This window comes from Stomoxys calcitrans, chromosome 5 (genome assembly GCF_963082655.1).
Source record: "Stomoxys calcitrans chromosome 5, idStoCalc2.1, whole genome shotgun sequence".
NCBI classification, from domain to species: domain Eukaryota; kingdom Metazoa; phylum Arthropoda; class Insecta; order Diptera; family Muscidae; genus Stomoxys; species Stomoxys calcitrans.
The window spans coordinates 76,393,687-76,416,879 of NC_081556.1; the positions used below are offsets into that span (position 1 = coordinate 76,393,687).

Genomic DNA, 23,193 nt, shown 5'->3' on the forward strand with positions numbered 1-23,193 from the left:
TATTTTGGGAAAAGGGTTGACCCCCAGAAAATTGGTCCCGAAAGTGGGTATCAATTTTTGCTCTGCCTCTCAAATACCTTTCATTTAATATCCACATTGACATGGTCGGTAAAAATGCCCCATTTAGCTGTGTTTTGGTGATTGGGATGGTCCCCCAAACACTAAGCCCGGAAAATATATCAGCAACGTTCTCTATTCTCATATAGCTATATATCACTTATTTGAACCCCATGTTTTGGGAAAGGGGTTTCCACCAGAAAATTGGTCCCGAAAGCGGGTATCAATTCTTGCTCTACCCCCAAAAACCCTCCATTTAGGCTCCACATTGACTTGGTCGGTAAATATGGCCGATTTAGGGGTGTTTTGGGGATTGGGGTGGTCGCCCAAACACTAAGCCCGGAAAATATATCAGCAATGTGCTCTATTCTCATATATCTATATACAATTTATTTGAACCCCATATTGCCATTGGCCTCAAAATTGGATATCAAATTCGTTTTCAAATGTCATTTAAACTCCTTATTGCAAAAGTCAGCAAATATGTCCGGTTTGGGGTATTGGCCCAAAACACTACAAATATTTAGTTCCACACTCTTTACGACCCAAATTGTCTTGGTGATCAAATACGGCCCATTTGGGGGTTGTTATGGTGGTGGGACGTCCCCTAGACAGTTGGTCCCTAATGTTGATATCAGATACGTGGTCTACTCCCACATACCTTTAATTTGAGCCACATATTTCCATAGTCGGCAAACATGACCAGCTTGGGGGTGTTTTGGGGGATGGGCGGCCACTCAGTGAGTTGGCCTTGAAAATATATATCGGATTCGTGTTCCACTCTAATAACCCCCTTATTTGAGCCTCATATTGCAAAAATCAGCAAATACTTACTAGTTGGGTGGTGTTGTGGGGGTGGGGTGGCCCCGTAGACACTTTTCCCGAATATTGATATCACATTTGTGCTTTACTCCCAAAGACCTTTCATTTGAGCCCCATGTGGCTATGGTCGTAAATGTGTCGTTAAATTGGTAAACATGTTATTTGAGAGAAGGGACAACTTTCAAATACATTGGTTTATTGAGTTAATAACCGCTCTAATTGGATTTTTGAGCTTGTCTTAAATCCAAATTATAAAATTGCATTCAATAATACAAGTTTGTTTATATGGTCTGATTTCAGAGAATTTTTTAATTGAATGTACAAATTTCTTAATTGAAGCATGTTTTTAATTCTTACTGTGTGATATGGGTAACCTGTTGGCTGTCATGTTTGCCGAAAATTAGTTATTGAAAACGTATCTATTTCCGATATTTCCGATATATTTTCGAACACGTCGAGTCATTGGTTCTTGCAGATTTCGATGCGAATAAATAACCTGGCCAGGATGGCATATTGTCACTTGTTCTATGTAAGTGTTCCTTGACGCTCGCCGGTCCATTATGCAATCTTTGAACCTTGCTTTCCATGCGGGTGTCTTTCTGGCGCGTTGGAAGATTGCGAATGTGCAACCTATTCCCAAAAACCGAAATATCGTTATGCTTCGCGCTTTCCAAGGTTATGAAGAGTATGGCTAATCACTATCTTGTGTGAGAGTACTATGGTATTCTTTGCAGTATGGGTTCCGCAAAAATCAGCAGCATTTCAATGAGAGTAAGGTCGTGCGTCTGGCATTTGATTGGGTCTGGCATAGTGCACTCTTTTTTAAACACTGCACTATAAAAGTTGTTGTAGATGGGTACTCATCTGACGAATATAGTATCCGATCCGATCCGCATCCGATCTACTCGTTCACGGAGGACAGCAGCCTCGGTCATTCATTTTTTTTCGACAATAGGCGAGTTTTGGAGAGATTAAAGACAGGAGGCGAATAATGGACGAGAGACTCTGCTGAGATTTGTTAGCCATTTCTGAGTGGGGTCGAATGACAAGAGTGGATTTTTATGCACGCAAGATGCAATGCTATTTGTTGTCCCAAAACAATTCACTGACATTTTACAATCGTCAATATTTATCGACCATTTAAATATCGAGCAGTCAAAAGCTCTCAATGTTCTGGGCGTGAAAATACCATATGATGTTCGTTGGTCAAAACATGCATTCGAGCTGTCGAAGGAAGCATTCAAGAGCTCGGGCTCTCTTAAGCGATGTTAGAAAAATTTCATACCTTCTGATTTTCTTAGTAACTACACTGCGTACATCATTCCGAAGATGACATATAACTCTCATATATGGGCTGGAGCCTCAAAATCGTCCCTGGAGGTTGTGTTGGTTGTTAATCTTGAGCATTGTCGAAATGTTGGTTGTGTGACGCTGTCCAATAGATACTTCCACGGTTTGCGTTCTTTGGAAATCAGTCTTCTCATTTCTGAATTGAAGTTGTTTGCTAGAAATACCGTCGAAAGCCTTGATTAGACTCCTGACCTTCTTCTTATATAGCCTGTCGCTGTGGGTTAATGTGATCCAAACACAAAAGGCGCTTGCAGTAACATTCAAATAATAGTCGTTGGGTATGTAATCAATTTGACAAAGGTGTTGATAAAGATACATGGCGTATCAGAAATCGAGATTCACTGGGCCAGTCAAAGTGTTTTGAAAACAGCACACACTTGCCGAACTTTTACAAGTTCTTTGTTATGCTGTTCTTTAAATAGAGAGCATTGAATATCATCTGTAGCTGTAACATGTTCGAAAATCACAAAAGAATGCTCGTATTTACAATGCCACAAACATAAAAACTCGTACCAAACCAGGCTGGATGTTACACAATTTTGTTGTAAACAAAGTCCCAATGTTTTCCAGAAAAGAAATTTTCTTGTCGAAAAATTTATTTCTGGACATTGAATTATTTTTTGAGTGTATAATCTATATTAACGGGAGGCCGCCGTAGCGCACAGGTTAGCATGTCGGCCTATGACGCTGAACGCCTGGGTTCGAATCCTGGCGAGACCATCAGAAAAAAATTTCAGCGGTGGTTTTCCCCTCCTGGCAACATTTGTAAGGTAATATGCCATGTAAAACTTCTCTCCAAAGAGGTGTCGCACTGCGGCACGCTGCTCGGACTCGGCTATAAAAAAGAGGCCCCTTATCATTGAGCTTAAACTAGAATCGGGCTGCAGTCATTGATAGGTGAGAAGGTTTGCCCCTGTTCCTTAGTGGGATGTTCATGGGCAAAATTTGCAATTGTAATCTATTTAAACTCCCATTGCCTCAAGTTTCGTATACTTCTCTTATTATACCCACCACCATACGATGGGGGTATACTATCCTAGTCATTCCGTTTGTAACACCCCGAAATATTGATCTAGGACTCCATTAAGTATATATATTCTTGATCGTCTCGACATTCTCAGTCGATCTAGCCATATCCGTCCGTCTGTCCAAATCACGATAGGGGTCGAACGCGTAGAGCTAGCCACTTGAAATTTTGCACATATACTCAATATGGAAGTAGGTCATTGCAAATGGGCCACATCGGTTCATATTTGGATATAGCTCCCATATAAACCGATCTCCCGATTTGACTTCTTGAGCCCCTGAAAGCGGACATTTTTGTCCGATTTGGCTTAAATTTTACATATGGTGTTATGTTATGACTTTCAACAACTGTGCAAAGTACAGTCCAAATCGGTAAAGAACCTGATATAGCTCCCACATAAACCGATATCTCGATTTGACTTCTTGAGCCCCTGGAATCCTCAATTTTTGTCCGATTTGGTTGAAATTTTGCACATAGTGTTCTGTTATGACTTCCCACAACTATGCGAAATACGGCCCAAACCGGTCAAGAACCTGATATAGATCCCATGTAAACCGGTTTCTCGATCATCCATGTTTGGTTCCTAGAGCTTTAATTTTTGCTGGTTTGACAGAAGTTTGGTATCTACAATAGAATAAAATAATTCCCTTCAACTAAATTTATTATGTATAAATTTTTAGTAGAATCCATGGGGGTGGGTTCCCAAGATTCGGCCCGGGCCCATGAGTCGTAAATTTAGAATTGTCTCCAGTGTCCAACAAGATTAAAAAGGCTTAAGATGGCATCAAGTTTTCTCTTTGCTCTTTGATATAGACATGCACCATTAATCTAAATAATGTGCTGGATATCCCAATTTGTAGCATGGCATCCACTATACGCTCCATGGTATTGAATAAAAAGGAAATATGCTGGATATCCCAATTTGTAGCATGGCATCCACTATACGCTCCATGGTATTGAATAAAAAGGAAATATGGCTTATAATAAAGTCTACAGAAGGTCTCTGGAGCCGTATAACTTTCCTCGCCGGGTTAGAGTATAACCGCTACACTTGTCTCCGGCCGGGCCTTCCGAGTCAATGTGAATCCTATGACATGCTGCTAATATATCGGTTAGACGGGGCACCGAGTTGGCCAACTTCACCAGGTGCTGAAAACTTAGACGGTTGGAGTTCTTCATGTTCATATTGTCATTCGTGCCACCGATATGTTCGCAAAAAAGCTTTCAGTAATTGGAGTCGTAATGTAATAACCATTAATGTCTTCTTTGATTGCCTAGGTTTTCATCAGATTTATCTTCCAAAGTTGGCCAGTTCATGTTCGCCTTTGTCTGGGAACCAAAACATTCTGCTGTTACAAGCCGCAGGATTAAGTTGTCCCCACTATACTCCCTCCTCGGTATTGTCCTATGTGATACACAATTACTCTAACAAAACTTTCAACTTTAAATGTTCTAGGAAGAGAGAATCATATTCGTTTTTTTTTTCCAACATTTGTTGAAGAATTAATTTATTAGTAAACACTAACTTGAGCCAGGCATAATTTCGCCAATCAATAAAAAAAATGACGATGCCATTATTGTTCTCTTATTTACAAGGCAATCTTGCCAGTATCATCACGGTTCCATTCTGTCTGCCCATTGTTTATTTATGCGTGATTATATGACTTAACTAAATCCCACGAGCATAATTTCATTTCGCCAAGAAGATTTCATCGGCTTGTCCATCTGCTTTGGTTTGTTCGTTTATTCATTGGTCATATTTTCGCTGTGGACATTTTTATGATGAAGTTTCTTGTATTTATTTGTAACAAAAATATAAAATGACTTTTATTAGCCATCATTTGCCTTGTGACCATAATAAATCGCATGAACGTGATACATTACATTCAGCTGCCAGTCAGTGTTGGATTCGCCAAAGCTGGGCAGGTTCATTCGATTCATTGCTGACCTGAAACAGATGCTCCACACAATTTCAAAGTGATATGTGGCGAGATGGGTGAAGATTCAAGTGCAAGCTGGTTTCAGAGATCAAACCGGAATGGAGTGGACTGGATGCTGGCCCAGTACTTGTTTGTAATCACCTTCGTTACAATCGTATTCGTTAGAGTTAAATATCGTTCTGGCATATCATCTTCCAACAATTGGATATGTGCACCCAGTCTGGAGCATGTTTGAATGTTTGCTATTTTTGCTGGCTCTTCTTCAACTTGGACACCATGGCCATCTCCATAGTGAACAGCATCATCAGTTTGCTCTGGTTATTCTTTATGGAAGTGTGTATGTTGCTGTTGTCCCGTTCACCCCACCACCACCTCTTACGTCGTTGATGTTTAGGCGATCATGATCATGATGAAGTTGAAGATGATGCTGCAAATATAGTTGCCTAGTGTCCGAGATATTCAAAGAACGTGTCTGTTATTTTTATTTGATTACTGTCCCAAATCTTGCACACGAAATGGCACAACATGTAATTAGAAGAAGAAGTTTCTGAAGCCAGTTTATATTTCGACCTTTTCCAATAAGAACTTCAACTGAACTGAACTCAATCCCACAGCTGAGATTGAGTAAATGGTTCAAATTCTTGGGGGGATTTTTAACAACAATGAAATGATGCCGCTGATATTTCTGAACATTTGGTTAAGTGCAATGCTAAAGAAGAGAACAAAATAAGAAAGAGAGACTTGAGTTCAGTCTGGCCGAGAAATTTTGCCGAAATCAGGCAATAAATACGCTTTTTATGGGATTTAGACCTGAACCTTAATAAGAGCCAAAATGGACCGTAGTTTACAGGGATAGAATCTCATCACGTTGTTCTCAGTTTCAGCAAACTTGGGTAATAAATGCGCCTATTATGAGCTTATTACCCTATACAGAGACATCGGTCAATATGACAGCCAATTCTAAATATAGTCTGTTTGGGACCATAATTGGCAAGGATGTGGAGGGGCTACAAAGGGACCACAAATCACTGTTCCTTTTATATAAATTAACCTGCCTATATAAAACAAGTAAGAGCGTGCTAAGTTCAGCTGGGCCGAATCTTATATACCCTCCACCATGGATGGCATTTGTCGAGTTCTATGCGCGGTATCTCTTTTTAGGCAAACAAAGAATATTGAATAAGAACTGTTATGCTATTGGAGCTATATCAAATTATAGTCCGATTCGGACCATAAATGAATGCTGAACATTGTAGAAGTCATTGTGTAATATTTCAGTTCATTCGGATAAGAATTGCGCCTTATAGGGGCTCAAGAAGCAAAATCGGGAGATAGATTTATATTGGAGCTGTGTCAAGCTATTGATCGATTCAGACGATATTAGCACGTATGTTGAAGGTCATGAGAGAAGCCCCAAAAAGTCAAGATCCAAGATCGGTTTATATGGCAGCTATATCAGCTTATGTACCGAATTGCGCCATACTTAGCACAGTTATTGGAAGTCATAACAAAACACCTCATGCAAAATTTCAGCCAAATCGGATGAGAATTGCGCGCTCTATTGGCTCAAGAAGTCAATATCATAGACCGGTTTATATGACAGCTATACCAGATTATGAACCGATTTACGCCATACTCAACGCAGTTGTTGGAAGTGATACCAAAACACTACGTGCAAAATTTCAGTCCAATCGGATAAGAATTGCGCCTTCTAGAGGCTCAAGAAGTCAAGACCCAAGATCGGTTTATATGGCAGCTATATCAAAACATGGACCGATTTGAACCATACTCAACGCAGTTGTTGGAAGTGATACCAAAATACGACGTGCAAAATTTCAGTCAAATCGGACAAGAATTGCGCCCTCTAGAGGCTCAAGAAGGCATGACCCAAGATCGGTTTATATGGCAGCTATACCAAACATGGACCGATTTGCCCCATTTACAATCCCAACCGACCTACACTAAAAAAAATATTTGTGTAAAATTTCAAGCGACTAGCTCTACTCCTTTGAAAGTTAGAGTGCTTTCGACAGACAGACGGACGAACATGGCTAGATCGACTTACTTTATGGGGTCTCAGACGCATTTTTCGAGGTGTTACAAACAGAATGACGAAATTAGTATGACCTATGAACTTTAATAAACGTGTCAAATATGGTCTGAATCGGTCTTCAGCCTGATACAGCTCCCCTATAAACCGATCTCCCTATTTTACTTTTTGAGCCCTTAAATGGCCCAATTCTTATTCGATTTCGCTGAAATTTTACACATAGACATCTACTGTGGTCGTCAACTCTCAATTCAATTAGCATAGCAATTCTTTTTTTTTTCCTTTGTTTGTCTAAAAAGAGATAATTAACGATAGTATCGATACTAACGATATTTATTATACAACTATCGAATGTTGGGATTATCGATAGTTTGCCAGCTCTATGGTTATCCCCTCCTTATGCTGGTGACATTTGCGTGGTACTTTGCCATATTAAAACTTCTCCCCAAAGAGGTGCACTGAGGCATGCCGTTCGGACTCGGCTAAAAACCTGGGTTCCTTTAAGCTAAATATTAAATTTGAACCGGGTAGCACTCATTAATATGTGAGAAATTTACCCCTGTCCCTTAGTAAAATGTTCATGAGCAAATTGGCATTTGCATATGCTAATCTTTATCGAATAGAGCATTGTTGTGCGGTTTTATCATTACTTTAATGGTGTATGTTCGCTGAGGAGCTTCTCAGTGACTCATACCAGATTTTCAATCGCTCAGCCGTTTCTAATCAATTGGTCAGTTGATAGGGCTTCAATAAACGTTTATTTATCACAGATGTCGTGATCGACTTTTATGCCATGTTGATTGGAAAATATCCAATATAGCTTGAGACAAATAGTGTCATGAATTGGATAATAATTTCGGCTTCTAGGGGTTCAAGAAGTCTAGTCTGAACTCATGAACCTTATGCAATCCCCAACGACCTAAATAAACATTTATTAGGATAAATAAAGATAAATAAATCACAGATGTCTTCTACGAATTTTTTGCCATGTTGATTGGAAAAGATCCAACATAAATGGAATAAACAAATCAAAATAAGGAAATAATCCCCAAATTTCTGGAAATAATGCCCAAATAAAATATCAAATAAAGCCCAATATTGTGGATGTTAGTTCATTGTAAAATAATACCCAAACAAAAAATAAATGAGGCAAAAGGAACTTAGCCTGGCTAAAGAAGCAGAATCATTCTCTCTATTTCCCATACGAGTATCATGGAAAATTTCCGAGACATTTTTGAGAGCTTATCAAAAACTCACTTGTTTAGCCAAGTTAGCCTAAATGGTAAGTAAGAAGTTTAGGTTAGATCTGTAGCGACAGACAGAAGCTGTTCTTTATAGGTGATCAGTAACTCAAATGGGAAGATCGCTTTCACCAGATTATGAAATGATATAAACTAAGTGTAGATGTTAGAAATCATAATATAAACCGAACAGGTACCGGTTGGAATTAACGCAACTACCAACTCAACTGAGTGCCTAACCTCACTATTAAGAAAGGGTGCTTTTCACCGACAGACGGGCAGACCTATGTCTTTGACGAATTGACGAATAATTTCTGGCCCATCAACTATATACGTTACAGTGGGTCAATTTTGTAATCGACAAATCGGTATGACGAGTACGTTTCTCGCCTTATGTCGAAATCCGTTATAAACGGTACCGGATAAAAAACCCACCATGTATCATCCCTGGGATTAATTCAACCTCGGAACCGCTTTCGCATTACTTCGAGGTGGATCCCATATCTAGCGATTTTCTATATCATCTCCGTTGTGTATGCGCCCAGACAAAGCCCGTCCATCGGGTGGTATCTTTTTAGGGGAGCTGTATATATCTGAATTAAACAAATTTTAACAGAGAGTTTTATGCATATCGATTGAAAATTGTGGTCACTAGGTCCTTATATGTGTAAATCGAGCAATATGTGTATATGGGTACTCTATCTTAATCTGAACCAATTTTTACCATCGCGTTCTCCTATAAAAAGTTATATGTGGAAAATTTTGTGAATAAGGATAACAAATGCGACGTCCACCTTGATTACAACAAGCAAAAAGACGTTAAGTTCGGCCAAGCCGAACTTTGGATACCCACCACCTCGAGTATTTATGTAGACCACCTATCGTCATAATTCGGTAAAAAAATGCCTTATTTATGCACCCATAGCAGCTATATCTAAATACGTCCGATTTGCAAAAAGTTCGACCCAGACATTGAGTGGTCTAATAAATACTTGTCGCTGGTTAATTTTATTATCGATCTGAACCGTATAGGACACGGATGTCGAGGAGCTTATCATAAGTCACTGTGGTAAATTTCAGCGAAATCGGATAATAAATGCGCCTTTTATCGGGCCAAGACCTTAAATCGAGAGATCGGTCTATACGGCATCTATATCCAAATCTGGATCATCTTCGAGAAGGATATCAAGGGGCCTACCACAACTCACTGTCCTAAAATTCAGCGAAATCAAACATAAAATGCACCTTTTACGGGCCCAAAACTTAAATCGAGAGATCGGTCTATATGACAGCTATATCCAAATCTGAAGCAATCTGGGCCAAACTAACGAAGGTTGTCAAGTAAACTAACACAACTCACCGTCTCAAATTTCAACAAAATCGCATAATAAATGTGGCTTTAATGGACCTAAGACCTTAAATCGGCAGATCGGTCTATATGGGGGTTTATATTAAGATATAGTCCTATATAGCCCATTTTCAAACATTACCTCCCTATGGAAAAAAAAGAATCTTTTTAAAGTTTTATCTCAATAACTCTATTTTTAAAGACTGAAGCGTGTTTTCAACTGACAGACAGATAAATGGACGGACGAATAGATGGATGGACAGACAGACAGACAGACGGACGGACAGAGGAACATGGCTAGATCGTCTTTGATTTTAACGAAATCAAGAACAAAATTAAAAAAAAGAGATTAAAGCCTTTTCTGCAGATGGCACGATCTACAGTTTGGGTGTAAGGCCATGGCGGAAGAAAGTGGAAAAATTAAGAAAGCGACTTGGCTATACGAGCCAGAGGACAGACCTAAAAAAACTTGATGAACGCGACGCAGTGCGGGTTAGTTAGGTTTTTCTCTCTAGGTTCTCAATGTAGACCCCCAGGTCCACTCTGTTCTCTAGCTTTTATCCATCTGTACAGCATGATCTTTTCCTCAATCCATTCTCCCATCGCCTTAAGTCTCATAGCCGCAGTGGCTACCTCACACTTAATCTTTATGTCGATGGGTCGGATATCTACAATAGTCGTTATATTATATTAATTTGGCCTACCTTCGTCTTTCTCGTGAACACGCAGCTCCTCTGGGTTGACATTGAAACCCTTGGGTCTAGCCCAGTCGCATGCCATCTGCAAGACCCTTTCGGCCCTTCTACATAGCTGAGTCCAATCTTTACCTCTTAGAAGTATTGTAACATTGCTTGCGTAGCAGACGGGTTCAAATCCCTCTTCAGTCAGCATACGTAATAGATCATTTATATTGGTCACCCATAGGAGTGGCGATAAAATGCCCCCTGTGCCACTTTCTCCCATATATTTATGCCATAGGACACACAATTTATCCATCTGTTCCATAGCATAAGACTTATCCTGTTTCTAAGGACCGATACGTGTCTAAGGGTTGGATCAGTGCGTCGGTCTGTACATTGTTAAAAGCTCCCTCGATGTCAATGAATACCGCCAGTGTGTACGTCTTGGCATCGAAGGATTCTTCTCTTTTATGCACAACCTTGTGCAGGACAGTCTCCACCGACCTTCCCTTGATATAGATATGCTGTTTGTATTTGAGCAGTTCATGGTATCCTTATCATAGTATGCACAATACGTTCCATGGTTTTGAGTAGAAAAAACGCAAGGCTTATAGATCTTTAGGCCTTTGGTGTCGCATAAATTGTCTTGCCGCGTATGGGTTTTGAATACCAGCTTTGCCTCCTGCCAGGCTTTGGTAGTATATACAAGTTCTAGGCAAGCTTTGAAAATGGTGATCAGATGGGGCGCCACTCTTCTTTTACACGCTCCTTATACGAGTATATTATGATATTATTTTAGACACATATGTTATGCATTATGAATTTAGTAAAAAAGGTTTTCGCAGATTTTGTTCCCACTTTAAAATACATTCTCTCTTTTCTTCTCTTTTTCAGAATAAGCAGCAGAAGTTTCCCTTTTTATACTGAAAAGGGACAGTCGCAAAGAATATTACGATCACTCTTCTACATTGAGCTGAGATTCAAACCGAATGCAGTATTTCAACTACGCCATACAGACATCCTCTCGTTTCCTAACCTCTACAGTTGTCGGCAACCAAAACCCCCAAAATCGCACACCCATACCCTCACCCGCTCAAGCAGGCTCTTCAGTCGTCAATCACGATAGGACGGAGGTAGACGCAGTGAACGGCAATAGAGTGAATATCAGCGAAAATAACACAAAGGATCCGGACTTTTCGCCCTGCCAAGTGGTGACATCTGGAGCGACCAGTGCTAGTGAGCCCGATATTGCACAAACTCCATGAAATTTACTTCCATTTAATGTTAACTTTGCGCGTAACAAACTGTTATCATTCTTTACTCGCGACATGGCCGCCACTGATGGCCAAATAGTATTGGCCGCCTCCCGTTTCGGGGACACAGCAACATCGCCACCCGTCTATTTGAGGGATTTTTCCAAGCAGAAATTACCGGCCGTAGCTAAGATTGTCAAGGGGCAACACCAAAATCTTGGAGTGCCCACTCTTTCGGCTCCTTCGCTGCAGAGTACGGCCTTATTTCTCAGCTCAGGCAAGAAGTATCAAATTCTGGCACAGCCCATCAAGTTGAAGGAGGGTCGTAAACCAACCAATGTTGGTGCTAAAGTTCTCATACCCGAAACCTATCCGGGTTTCTTCGAACTGCTCAGTGAGGATGGCCGTTCGACACGCTGCATTGAATCGGTCTTGGAGCTGTCGAAGCGGCGCAACTGCCGTGTCTTGGTGCGTGAAACCTTTCGTTGCCCCCAAATGAGTCGAACCATTCATGCTGGTGAGCTGCTGACCACCATGAATGACAATGGCAAAGTGTTGCAGTGTAAGAATATCAAGGATGAGATCATCAATTTGCCACTCGATACCAAAGCGAAATTTTCACCCATAGCAAAGGAGGATAGTATAAGTGGGGTTCACACTGTGAAGAATCTGCTACTCAAGAGGATGCCGGTAGTAGTAAGGTAAGTATTTATGGAGCCCCTTAAAACTTTAACTAAATGCTTTACATTCAACACCAACTGGGTACGATAAGGCAGTAATTGGGTTAGCAGGCAATCCACAGGCTCCTGTTGCCTCGAGTTATTGCTATTTCTTTGACCTCTTGTGGCTAGGCGGCATACACACACAAAAATCATCTGGGATAGGCTCTGACATATCCCCGTCACCGCTACAAATGGATACCAACAGTTTCCTTAGCACATTCTATATATTTGATACCAGATGACCTTTTTCATTATTAAGGGATTAAGGCCTCCAATGGCCTTCTTAACGATTGACTATATGGACCCTGCTCACGCTGATCTAATGCCATATATTTAATACCGCCAATGTCAGGTTAGGCTTATGTGGCAGTCTACCATCACACTCACAGAAGAAGAAAGGTGCCTCCTAATTCCTACCGCTTTAAAAAAAAACCAACAACTTGCGATAGTTCACATCCGTTAAGTCGGACAAGTTCTCAAAGAAATGAGAACCTATAGTGGAACTCCTCCTGACACCAGGGTGTGACACACACACAGCAGATGTTCTATAGTTTTTCTTCAACAAAATCCTCACAGCTTCTGCAGAAGTCGTTACTTGCAAGCTTTTGTCTGTCAGCATGCTTTCCTATCTGACAATGACCTGTCATGGCGGACCCTAAGACTGAGACGTCAGCGACAGCAAAGCGGTACACCCCTTCAAGTCCAGATTAGACTACATAGTTTTGGAGTTTTTACACTCCCCACTCTATAACTATGTGTCATTCGTTACCCTTCGGGCCTTACCTGAAAGACTTAGCTTACATGTCGCTAGAGACAAATGCAAAAATGCAAATTTTGCCCACGAACATTCCACTAAGGAACAGGGGCAAACTTCTCACATATCAATGAGAGCAGTGCGATTCAAGTTTAAGCTCAATGATAAGGGGCCTTCTTTTTTATAGCCGAGTCCGAACGGAGTGCCGCAGTGCGACACCTCTTTGGAGAGAAGTTTTACATGGCATAGTACCTCACAAATGTTGCCAGCATTAGGAGGGGAAAACCACCGATGAAAATTTTTTCTGATGGTCTCGCCAGGATTCGAATCCAGCCGTTCAGCATTGGCGGACATGCTAATCTCTGCGCTACGGTGGCCTCGCTAGAGACATACCCACAAATTCCACTTCCCTTGGAATGTCAAAGGTAGTTCCTAATCTCACAAGCTCGTCCGCATACCAATTCCCTATGATATTGCTGTGACCCGGCACCCTGAACAGGTGAATTTTGAACTGTTCAGCCATCTCGATAAGTGATCTGCGACAGTCGAGCGATTCTGAAATATGTTACCCAGAGATGTAGTTGCTGCATAGCTCGTTATTACATATCTTAGGCATTCCACCACCAGTGGTTACAAGTGGTCGGATAACATTTTCTATATCACCAGTCCTAGTTCTTCAGAGTACATCCCAAAGCTCTGTAACTTATATTACCAGGGATAACTATTTTCAATCGGTTCTATCAGGAATAATGGTACGTGGTATGCCTGAAACATCCGGCGTTGCATCAACGATAGCACAATGTCCGTACGAGAAAGCTCTCTTGGCCTCACAGCAGTGGTCGTAGCAAATTGTCTAGCCACATTTGTTTATAGGCTTCAGGTGTAGCATTAAAATCAGTGCATCAGATAGTGTCGTCCTCAGGGCGGCTGTGATGCACAAACAAGCCCTTCTTTCGACTAAGTATTGAACAGTTGATGAATTTTTGAAGCGCCGTCCACCAAACTACAAAACCAACTGCTTTCCCTTGAGGAACAGGGGCACACTTCTTACATATCAATGAGTGCTGTCCGATTCAAGTTTAAGCTCCATGATAAGGGGCCTCCTTTTTATAGCCGAATCTGAACTAAGTTCCGCAGTGCGACACCTCTTTGGGGAGAAGTTTTTATTTGGCTGCAATACCATTTTTAATAGTAACACCTCGAAATATTCGTCTAAGACCCCATAAAGTACATATACTCTTCATCGTCTCGTCGTTCTGAATCTAGCCATGTCCGTCCGTCTGTCGAAATCATGACAAAGATCGAACGCGTAAAGCTAGCCAATTGAAATTTTACACAGATACTTAATATCGATGTAGATCGTAGAGGATTGCAAATGGGCCATATCGGTTCAGATTTATATATAGCTCCCATATAAACCGATCTCCAGATTTGACTTCTTGAGCACCTGGAAGCCACATTTTCTGTCCGATTTGGCTGAAACTTTGCATGTAGTGTTCCGTTGTTACTTCAAATAACTGTGTCAAGTACGGTCCAAATCGGTCTATAACCTGATATAGCTCTCACATAAACCTTGACTTCTTGAGCCCCTGGAAATTTTGCATATAGTGTTCTTTTATGACTTCCAAAAACTATGCTAAGTACGGTCCAAATCGGTTTATAACCTGGTATAGCTCCCCTATAAACCAATCGCCCGATTTGACCTCCTGAGCCTTTACAAGCCGATTTGACTAAACGTCTGCAAGTAGTGTTTTGTTACGACTTCCAACAACTGTGCCAAGTACGGCCAATAAGAGTATAACCTGATATAGCTCCCATGTAAACCGGTCCCTTGATCATCCTTGTTCGGTTCCTAAAAGATTTATTTGTGCTGGTTTGACAGAAGTTTGGTATGTAGAATAAAATTATACCCCACAACTTAATTTATTTTGCATACATTTTTAGCAGCATCCATGGTGGTGGGTTCCCGATTCGGGCCGGCCGAACTTAGCACGCTTTTACGCGTCATTGTCGACAGGTGATATTGACATTAAGCAATCTCATGTTATGAATTCCGAAAGAATTCTCTAAGAGCATGGACTTTCTTCGAAGATTCAAAAGGATTTGAGGCCCTTTAGAATTCAAATCTTTATACAGGCTTCTAAGGTGGTAGCTGTCGAAAAGCCGACCAATTTGGCCCAAGTATTTGTTCAGAATTTTGTGCGTCTAGTCGAGTTGAGGTCCTTACTCAGCTTTATCTACTAACCAACTTTATCCAATACTTGCATACCTAATTGAAATGCCAATTTTTTCTATTTCGCTTACAGATTAGTTCATGGCAGCGTACCGAAGGGCTTGAAACAACCTTTCGTGGCGGAAATGCGTCTATTGGGCTGTGTTGAAATCGATCGCATTTTTGCTTTACCCTTGCAAAAGGACAATGATCTGGTGCCAGTTCCCCTCAATGCAAAAATAAAACTGCAGCGAGCCAAAAACATGGATCAGTTGGAACATTTCATCGAGTACACGCGATTCCTGGACAAGGCTCAACGATTGCTCTGCGATGCCCGCGATCGCCTGCAAGTCGTCGACATCAAACTGTCGGAGAAGGAGAAGAAGGACTCGAAATTTAGCAATCGCAATAAATTACCCGTGGTTATGTTGCCATCAGCGGCCGGAGTGGCGTATGTAGCCAATGGCCTGCTCGAGAACGGATACATTCTGAAACGTAGTGCCAGCTGTGACTCGTACAGTAAAGGTCAGCCGTCCGCCGAAATTTCGGATGATTACAAGGACATCGATCACATATACGACTATGTGCGGGGTTTGGCTCCGCTGTCGAAAGCTTTGTCACGATTTGAGCCCATCAATGAGACGCCAACGATCAAGTCACACTACACCGATAGCAGTGGCAACTATTGTAGCCTGATACGTGTCAATCAGAATTCAAATGGCCATAATCATCATAACAGTAACAGCAATAATAATAATAACAACAACAACAACAGCTTGAATAACAACAATAGTTTAAATAACAGCGGCAATAACAATACCAGCAGCAACAACAACTATAGTAGCCTGGAATCGAATAAACACACCAATACCAACAGCAGTCACAACAGCAGCAGCAATCACAGTCATCATCATTCGCACCATCATCACTTACCACCGGCTGCCGTTGGGCATCATCAGCATCAGCATTCGCACCATCACCACCAGAATCACTCCCATAATCATGCTACTCCGCCACCACCCACAACCGGTGGTGGCCATGTAGTCAATCATTACCAACATAGTCATGTCCAGGAGGACATTAAGCCAGTGCCACCACCCATAGAGACGATACCGGGTAAAAAATTACCAGAGAAACGACAAAGGCCTACACTACCAAAGCTTTACTTGAAGAATACCCACAGTGCCGGCAGCAGCAGTGGAGGTGGTGGAATGGGCGGCGTTGGCGTTGGTACTGCCAACACTAACACGAGCAGCTCCAATGGCAGTCACCATCAGCAACAGCATCACCACCATAACCAACTTCATAGTCACCAGGCGTCGGCGTTGAATACGCCTGGATCCGCTGCCGTTGTGGCTGCAGTGGCTGCTCATCACCATACGCATCATCATCCGCACAATGGATCAAATGGTCGAGTCTTGACACCAAGCAATCATCACCACTCACCTCTAAATGGCAATGTGGCACCACTAAGCGCTGGTATTCTGTCAAAGGATTGTGGCTTGGAACCGCAGTCGCCATTATTTCATATTCGGTAAGTAATGACACCTCTTAACTACCCATTCAGCTGTGCATGCACTTAGTAAGAGTTGATAGAAGGTTATTGGAAAAATGGCGCTGATCTTGTTATTCAGTAGGATTGGATGTTTTCTGGCACAGTCAAAATCTCATCATTCCATGCTATATGTATAAATCGTTACTAAAATTGTTATCACCATCATTTACACACACTCAACCGCTTGAACTTCTTTTTCATACCAACCTCCGAAGTATGGAGGTCCGTTTGATTTGTCGACCCCATATTTGCACCCATATACAATGATTTTACCGATTTATGATCCTTAGCCCATAAAACTGGTATTTTTGAATCAGATTTTGAAGGAACTTGGAATAGTGATTTGTTTATTAGACCTCTCGATATACGTGCTGAATGTGGTATAAATAGGTCTATATTTGAATATAGCTGCCATATATAACGCTCTCGACTTGGGGTCTTGAACCTATAAAATGCGCATTTATTACTTATTTTTATTGGCCATTACAGAAAATGTTTTCCTCTAGCCGAACGTAGAATAGATGCCCAAGCTCCCCAATCTTCTGCGCATCTACTCCAATTTCTGACACCTAGTTTTGAGATGTCGTTCGCCACATTGTCTTCTGCATGGGTTTTATCTTAATGAAATGCAAATACAAATGCTTCGTCATTCATCGGAGTTTTGATCACCATCAAAGGACTTTTTTGCTGAAGCTTCTTCATCCATTCTAAAAACATGACCTAGCAAACACAAACGCAATATTTTAATGCGTTTAACTATTCTATCGTCGTCATACAGCTCTTGGTTTATACGACGCCTATATTCTCCAATAATGCAAGCCGGTCCATATTTTTTACGAAGGATTTTTCTCTTAAACACTCCAAATACTACCCCTTCGCTCCTCTCCTGCTTGCTTAGTCCAAAATAGTATCTGTTAGCCAATATTATCCTAAGGTTGGGTTAAAAAAAGAGGCTGCAGATATTAGTCCGCGCCATGTCACTATGGACATTCACACAAGCCAGTAATCGGCTTGTTGTGCGCTCTAAAAACTAAAAAGTATGTTAAGTTAGGAATTCCGTGCTACTTACAAAATCTTTAATTGTGTTCCACACCAATCCCCTAAATTGGTTCATGTCTGGTATCGCGTCCCCACCTAAGTACCGTTGTCTGTTAGCCGCGAAAGCCGGGCAATGACATAGGAAATGCTCCAACGTTTCATCATCTTCCCCAAATGCTATCACTTGCCACACCGATTTTGTGTAAGTGAGCTCGTAGTCCTAAGTGTCCCGTTATGACATCAAAAGCTATACTGACCTTCTTCTTACTACCTTTCAGTAATTGCCTCGTCCTCTCACAATCCGGATCACCCCATAGGATTTTCACCGTCCTACCGACCGTTTCGCTGTTCCACAATGTTGCATGCGCATCCGTCGCCCATTCCCTTAACTCGAACACAAACGCAATATTTTAATGCGTTTAACTATTCTATCGTCGTCATACAGCTCGTGGTTCATACGACGCCTATATTCTCCAATAACGCAAGCCGGTCCATATTTTTTACGAAGGATTTTTCTCTTAAACACTCCAAATACTACCCCTTCGCTCCTCTCCTGCTTGCTTAGTCCAAAATAGTATCTGTTAGCCAATATTATCCTAAGGTTGGGTTAAAAAAAGAGGCTGCAGATATTAGTCCGCGCCATGTCACTATGGACATTCACACAAGCCAGTAATCGGCTTGTTGTGCGCTCTAAAAACTAAAAAGTATGTTAAATTAGGAATTCCGTGCTACTTACAAAATCTTTAATTGTGTTCCACACCAATCCCCTAAATTGGTTCATGTCTGGTATCGCGTCCCCACCTAAGTACCGTTGTCTGTTAGCCGCGAAAGCCGGGCAATGACATAGGAAATGCTCCAACGTTTCATCATCTTCCCCAAATGCTATCACTTGCCACACCGATTTTGCGTAAGTGAGCTCGTAGTCCTAAGTGTCCCGTTATGACATCAAAAGCTATACTGACCTTCTTCTTACTACCTTTCAGTAATTGCCTCGTCCTCTCACAATCCGGATCACTCCATAGGATTTTCACCGTCCTACCGACCGTTTCGCTGTTCCACAATGTTGCATGCGCATTCGTCGCCCATTCCCTTAACTCGGACTGCGTCGATCCGAAAGCCTTAGGGATAACCAAATTTATTGAAGGCAGTTCCTTAGCCTTCACTGCCACCTAAACGATGCGGATTTTGCCATCCTCAGGAAGGCGTTTCTCTTCTTACACTTCAAGACTGTTACTTACCCTCCTGGTTGTTATTGCCCATATGGCCATTTTACTGTCCGTAAAGATGTTCTCATTCGACGTCCTCGCTTTAGTACCACACCACCTCACGCATTCCGTGTTCGCCCGCATCTCCACCTGCAGGACCGTATTATGGTCAGGCAGTCTAAAACAGATCTCAGTCCTTTGGTTCTCAATGCAGATCCCTAGGCCTACTCTCTCACCTAGCTTTGATCACTCCGTGTAACATGATCTTTCAGGTTTCCTATCGTCGCCTCAATTATACCGCGATGGTATGAGCTGCTCCCATCCTCAATCCATTCTCCAATCGCCATAAGTCTCATAGCAGCATTAGCTGCCGATGCAAACCGCCAATGTGAACGTCTTGGCATCTAAGGATTCTTCTATTTTTTGCACATTATTATCTGGTGTCGTTTGTTTCAATTACGGCGGTGCCGAGGTAGATAAAATTGCTGACCATCCCAAAGTTTTGGTTCCCAGCTTTCTCTATTTTCTTTATCTGATCGGGTTTGAAGGGCTTTGCGAGAGTTGATATTATCCACTTTGTCTTACCTCCATTTACTGGCAAACCCACTTTCGTTGATTCCCTTTCGATACTTTCAAAGACTACGATTGCTTCTTCCGATGATCGACCTAAAACATCGATGTCGTCGGCATATGCAAGTAGCATATGTTCTCTTGTGAGTAGTGTGTCATGTGTATTCACACCTGCATCTCGAATAATCTACTCCAGCAGGATATTAAAGAGATCACACGGTAGGCTTTGTCATCCTGAAAAGTAGTATCAGTTTTGCAGGGATACCAAGCTCAGACATGGCTTGAAAAACCTTTGAACATATTGGGATGTTGAAAGCTGCGTTGAAGTCAATGAAAAAGAAATTCGAAACCAGGCGCTCAGCGTCAATGGCGGGCATGCTAAATTCTGCGCTATATCCTTAATTGAATTTAGCTGCTACATATAATACATATAATTTTAGTCTGTTGTCTTTTACGCTAAAGACTCTTGAGAGGTTGATAGAAACATATAATAGGGAAATATTCCAGGAGATCGCCTGCCTTGACAACAGTATGCATATACAGGGTGCTTTCCTGGCGCACTTACTTATTATTTATTTGAAGGGTCAATCAGTAATTGTTTTAATTCTTCTTTTTATATCCACCTCCACTCTTATCTAGTCATTCCGTTTGTAACAATTTGAAATATTCGTCTAAACTCCATTAAGTATATATATTCTTGATCGTCTGGATGTTGTGAGTCGATCTAGCCATGTCCGTCCGCCTGTCGAAATCACGATAGCGACCGAACATGTAATGCTAACCGCTTGAAATTTTGCACTCATACTTAATATTGATGTAGGTCATGCAAATGGGCCATATCGGTTTAGATTTAGATATAGCTCCCATATAAACCGATCTCCCGATTTGACTTCTTAAGCCCATGGAAGCCGCAATTTTTGTCCGATTTGGCTAAAATTTTCCACATTGTGTTCTGATATGACTTCCGATAACTGTGACAAGGACGGTTCAAAACGGTACATAACCTGATATAGCACCCATATAAACCAATCTCCCGATTTGACTTCTTGAGCCCTTAGAAGCCACAATCATTGTCCGAAATTTAGCATGTAGTGTTCTGTTATGACTTCCAACAACTGTGTCAAGTACGTCAAGTACCTGATATAGGTCCCATACAAACCGATCTTCCGATTTGATTTCTAGAGTCCTTACAAGCCACAATTACGGTACAAATCAGTAGATAACCTATTAAAGCTCCTTATAATCTCGATCATCCTTGTTCGGTTCCCAGAAGCTTTAATTTTTGCTGGTTTGACAGAAATTTGACATGTAGAATAAAAGTATGCCCTTCAACTAAATTTACTTGTACATTTTTAAGATTCGGCCTGGCCGAACTTGGCACGCTTTTTGACCAGTGCTTGTTTCAGGTTATGTACCGTTTCGTAATGTAAGGGAAAGGATTTTGGAACTGGTGTTTACCTCGATCGTAGAGTTGGGTAGTTCCGGAATGAACTAGTTCATTGGAACTTATCCAATTAAGGAACTGTTGGAACTATTTCCATCTCTTTCCTTCGTTTTTTTTTTGCAGCATTGAGACTTAATACTTGTTTAAAACAAAGTACAAAAAATGAAATTTAAATTCAATTACATATACAGTCGGAATGTTTCTATCTATATGTAAAAGGGATCAAGAAAGGGGTTCGCAAATGTAAAAGGAGCTAAGGAACTAAGAAAAAGAACTAGTTCCTTTTGTGGAACGGAACTAAAAGGAGCGATCACTAAAAAGAACTAAATTGCCCACCTCGACTCGGACGTTTCTTTATGTAGATGTTAGCCGTTTGCGGAACTTGAAGATGGATACCATCCGACCGTTTCGTCTTTTTATAAAGTGCTGTGTGATGCTTTCGAAATATCTGTTCCCACTGTGAAGCCTAATTCTGAAAGGGGGCCAGCATGGTCTACCCCGTATCTGAGAAGCTTGGGTAATGTAAAAAAGTAGACTTTTAAAGAAATTGAAGAAATGTATTGTAATACTTCACTGAATTATACCAAACATTCGAGAGCGAGGGCTCAGTACAACACTAAGAATATGAGATGTTATTCTGATTATCTTGTCAGGATGAGGAATTGTCCTTACAGTAATCCCAGTAGCTTTTATAAGTTTATGAATTCTAAGAGGAAGGTTCGGGGATTCCCTAGTTGCATGAAGCTTGATTGTAGGGAATCCTCTGACGAATCGGAAATATACGATATGTTTGGAGGTTTTTTTCAAAGTAGTTATACCAAATTTTTTCCTGTTCCAAAGATGCTTATGGCATCAGCACCTCATCCTTACTGAGGATGAGGTGCTGAATGACTTAAAGTCATTAAAGAGTTCCAAGACACCAATAGGTTGAATTATTTCCAACGGATTATTCTTACTGAGGATGAGGTACTGAATAACTTAAAGTCATTAAAGAGTTCCAAGACACCAGGATCGTATGATGTACCGGCGAATATTCTTAAATCTTGAGTTATATAGGCCACTTGCGGCCATATTCAATGATTCATTATCTTCAGGATATTTTCCTCATTCCTGGAGGTCAAGATATACAATTCCTTTACATAGAAATGGTAGCAGATGTATTGTTGAAAATTATAGGGGTATTGTGAAAAAGTGCAATATCAAAGCTGTTTGAACTGTTGGTTTCTCGTCGAATTTCCCATTTTGTCACACCAAACCAACACGGCTTCGACCTTGACCGACCTATTAAAACTGACGTGTCATGCATGTGATGGTTTTGCCATAGCTGCTCATTCTGGTGTTCCATAAGGCAGCCTTTTAGGACCATTGCAGTTCATTCTTTACTGGAATAATCTTCCATCAGTTATTCAGTCTTCAAGGATTTCATTGTTGGCAGATGATTTGAAGCTGTAATTTGTAATTTGGATTCTCCATATCGGTCACTGTGCAGAGCGATCTACACTCTCGAAAAAATTTTCCCCCATCCACTTAAGTTGGGATTAACTTCCACGAGTTCGTTCAGTCCTTTAGTTTTGGGTAAAATTCCATATGATCAACACCAATATTCAAAACAACATACTGGCACATAATTTACACCCCAAACTAACCAACTGACACACTTTTATACCGATCGTTCCTCCAAATATTAAAATTTAAGAGATCAGATGTAGCTTTTAATTTCGACATTAATCAAGAAAAACAAGTAAAAAGGCGTTAAGTTCGGTCGGGCCGAACTTTGGATACCCACCACCTCGGGTATGTATGTAAACCACCTTTCATCAAAATCCGGTGAAAATTGCATACCTTATGTCCCATAGCAGTTATACCGAAATATGTTCCGATTTGGACCAAATAGACTTTAAATCGAGATACCAGTCTAAATGGCA

At 41.1% G+C, this 23,193-nt stretch overlaps 1 protein-coding gene across 16 annotated transcripts in view; it reads left to right on the plus strand.

Annotated features, from left to right (window-relative positions):
• Positions 1-23,193, plus strand: part of LOC106088992 (uncharacterized) — a 604,691-nt gene that overhangs the window by 571,243 nt on the left and 10,255 nt on the right. For all 16 annotated transcript variants that reach the window (XR_001221540.2, XM_059368662.1, XM_059368666.1 and 13 more), the window contains 2 exons: positions 11,410-12,469; positions 15,551-16,990. Coding sequence is in view for 15 of the 16 variants with exons in the window: in XM_059368662.1 (XP_059224645.1) it covers positions 11,844-12,469; positions 15,551-16,990 (2,066 nt within the window). In the remaining variant the exon portion in view is untranslated. The remainder of the gene's footprint in view (positions 1-11,409; positions 12,470-15,550; positions 16,991-23,193) is intronic.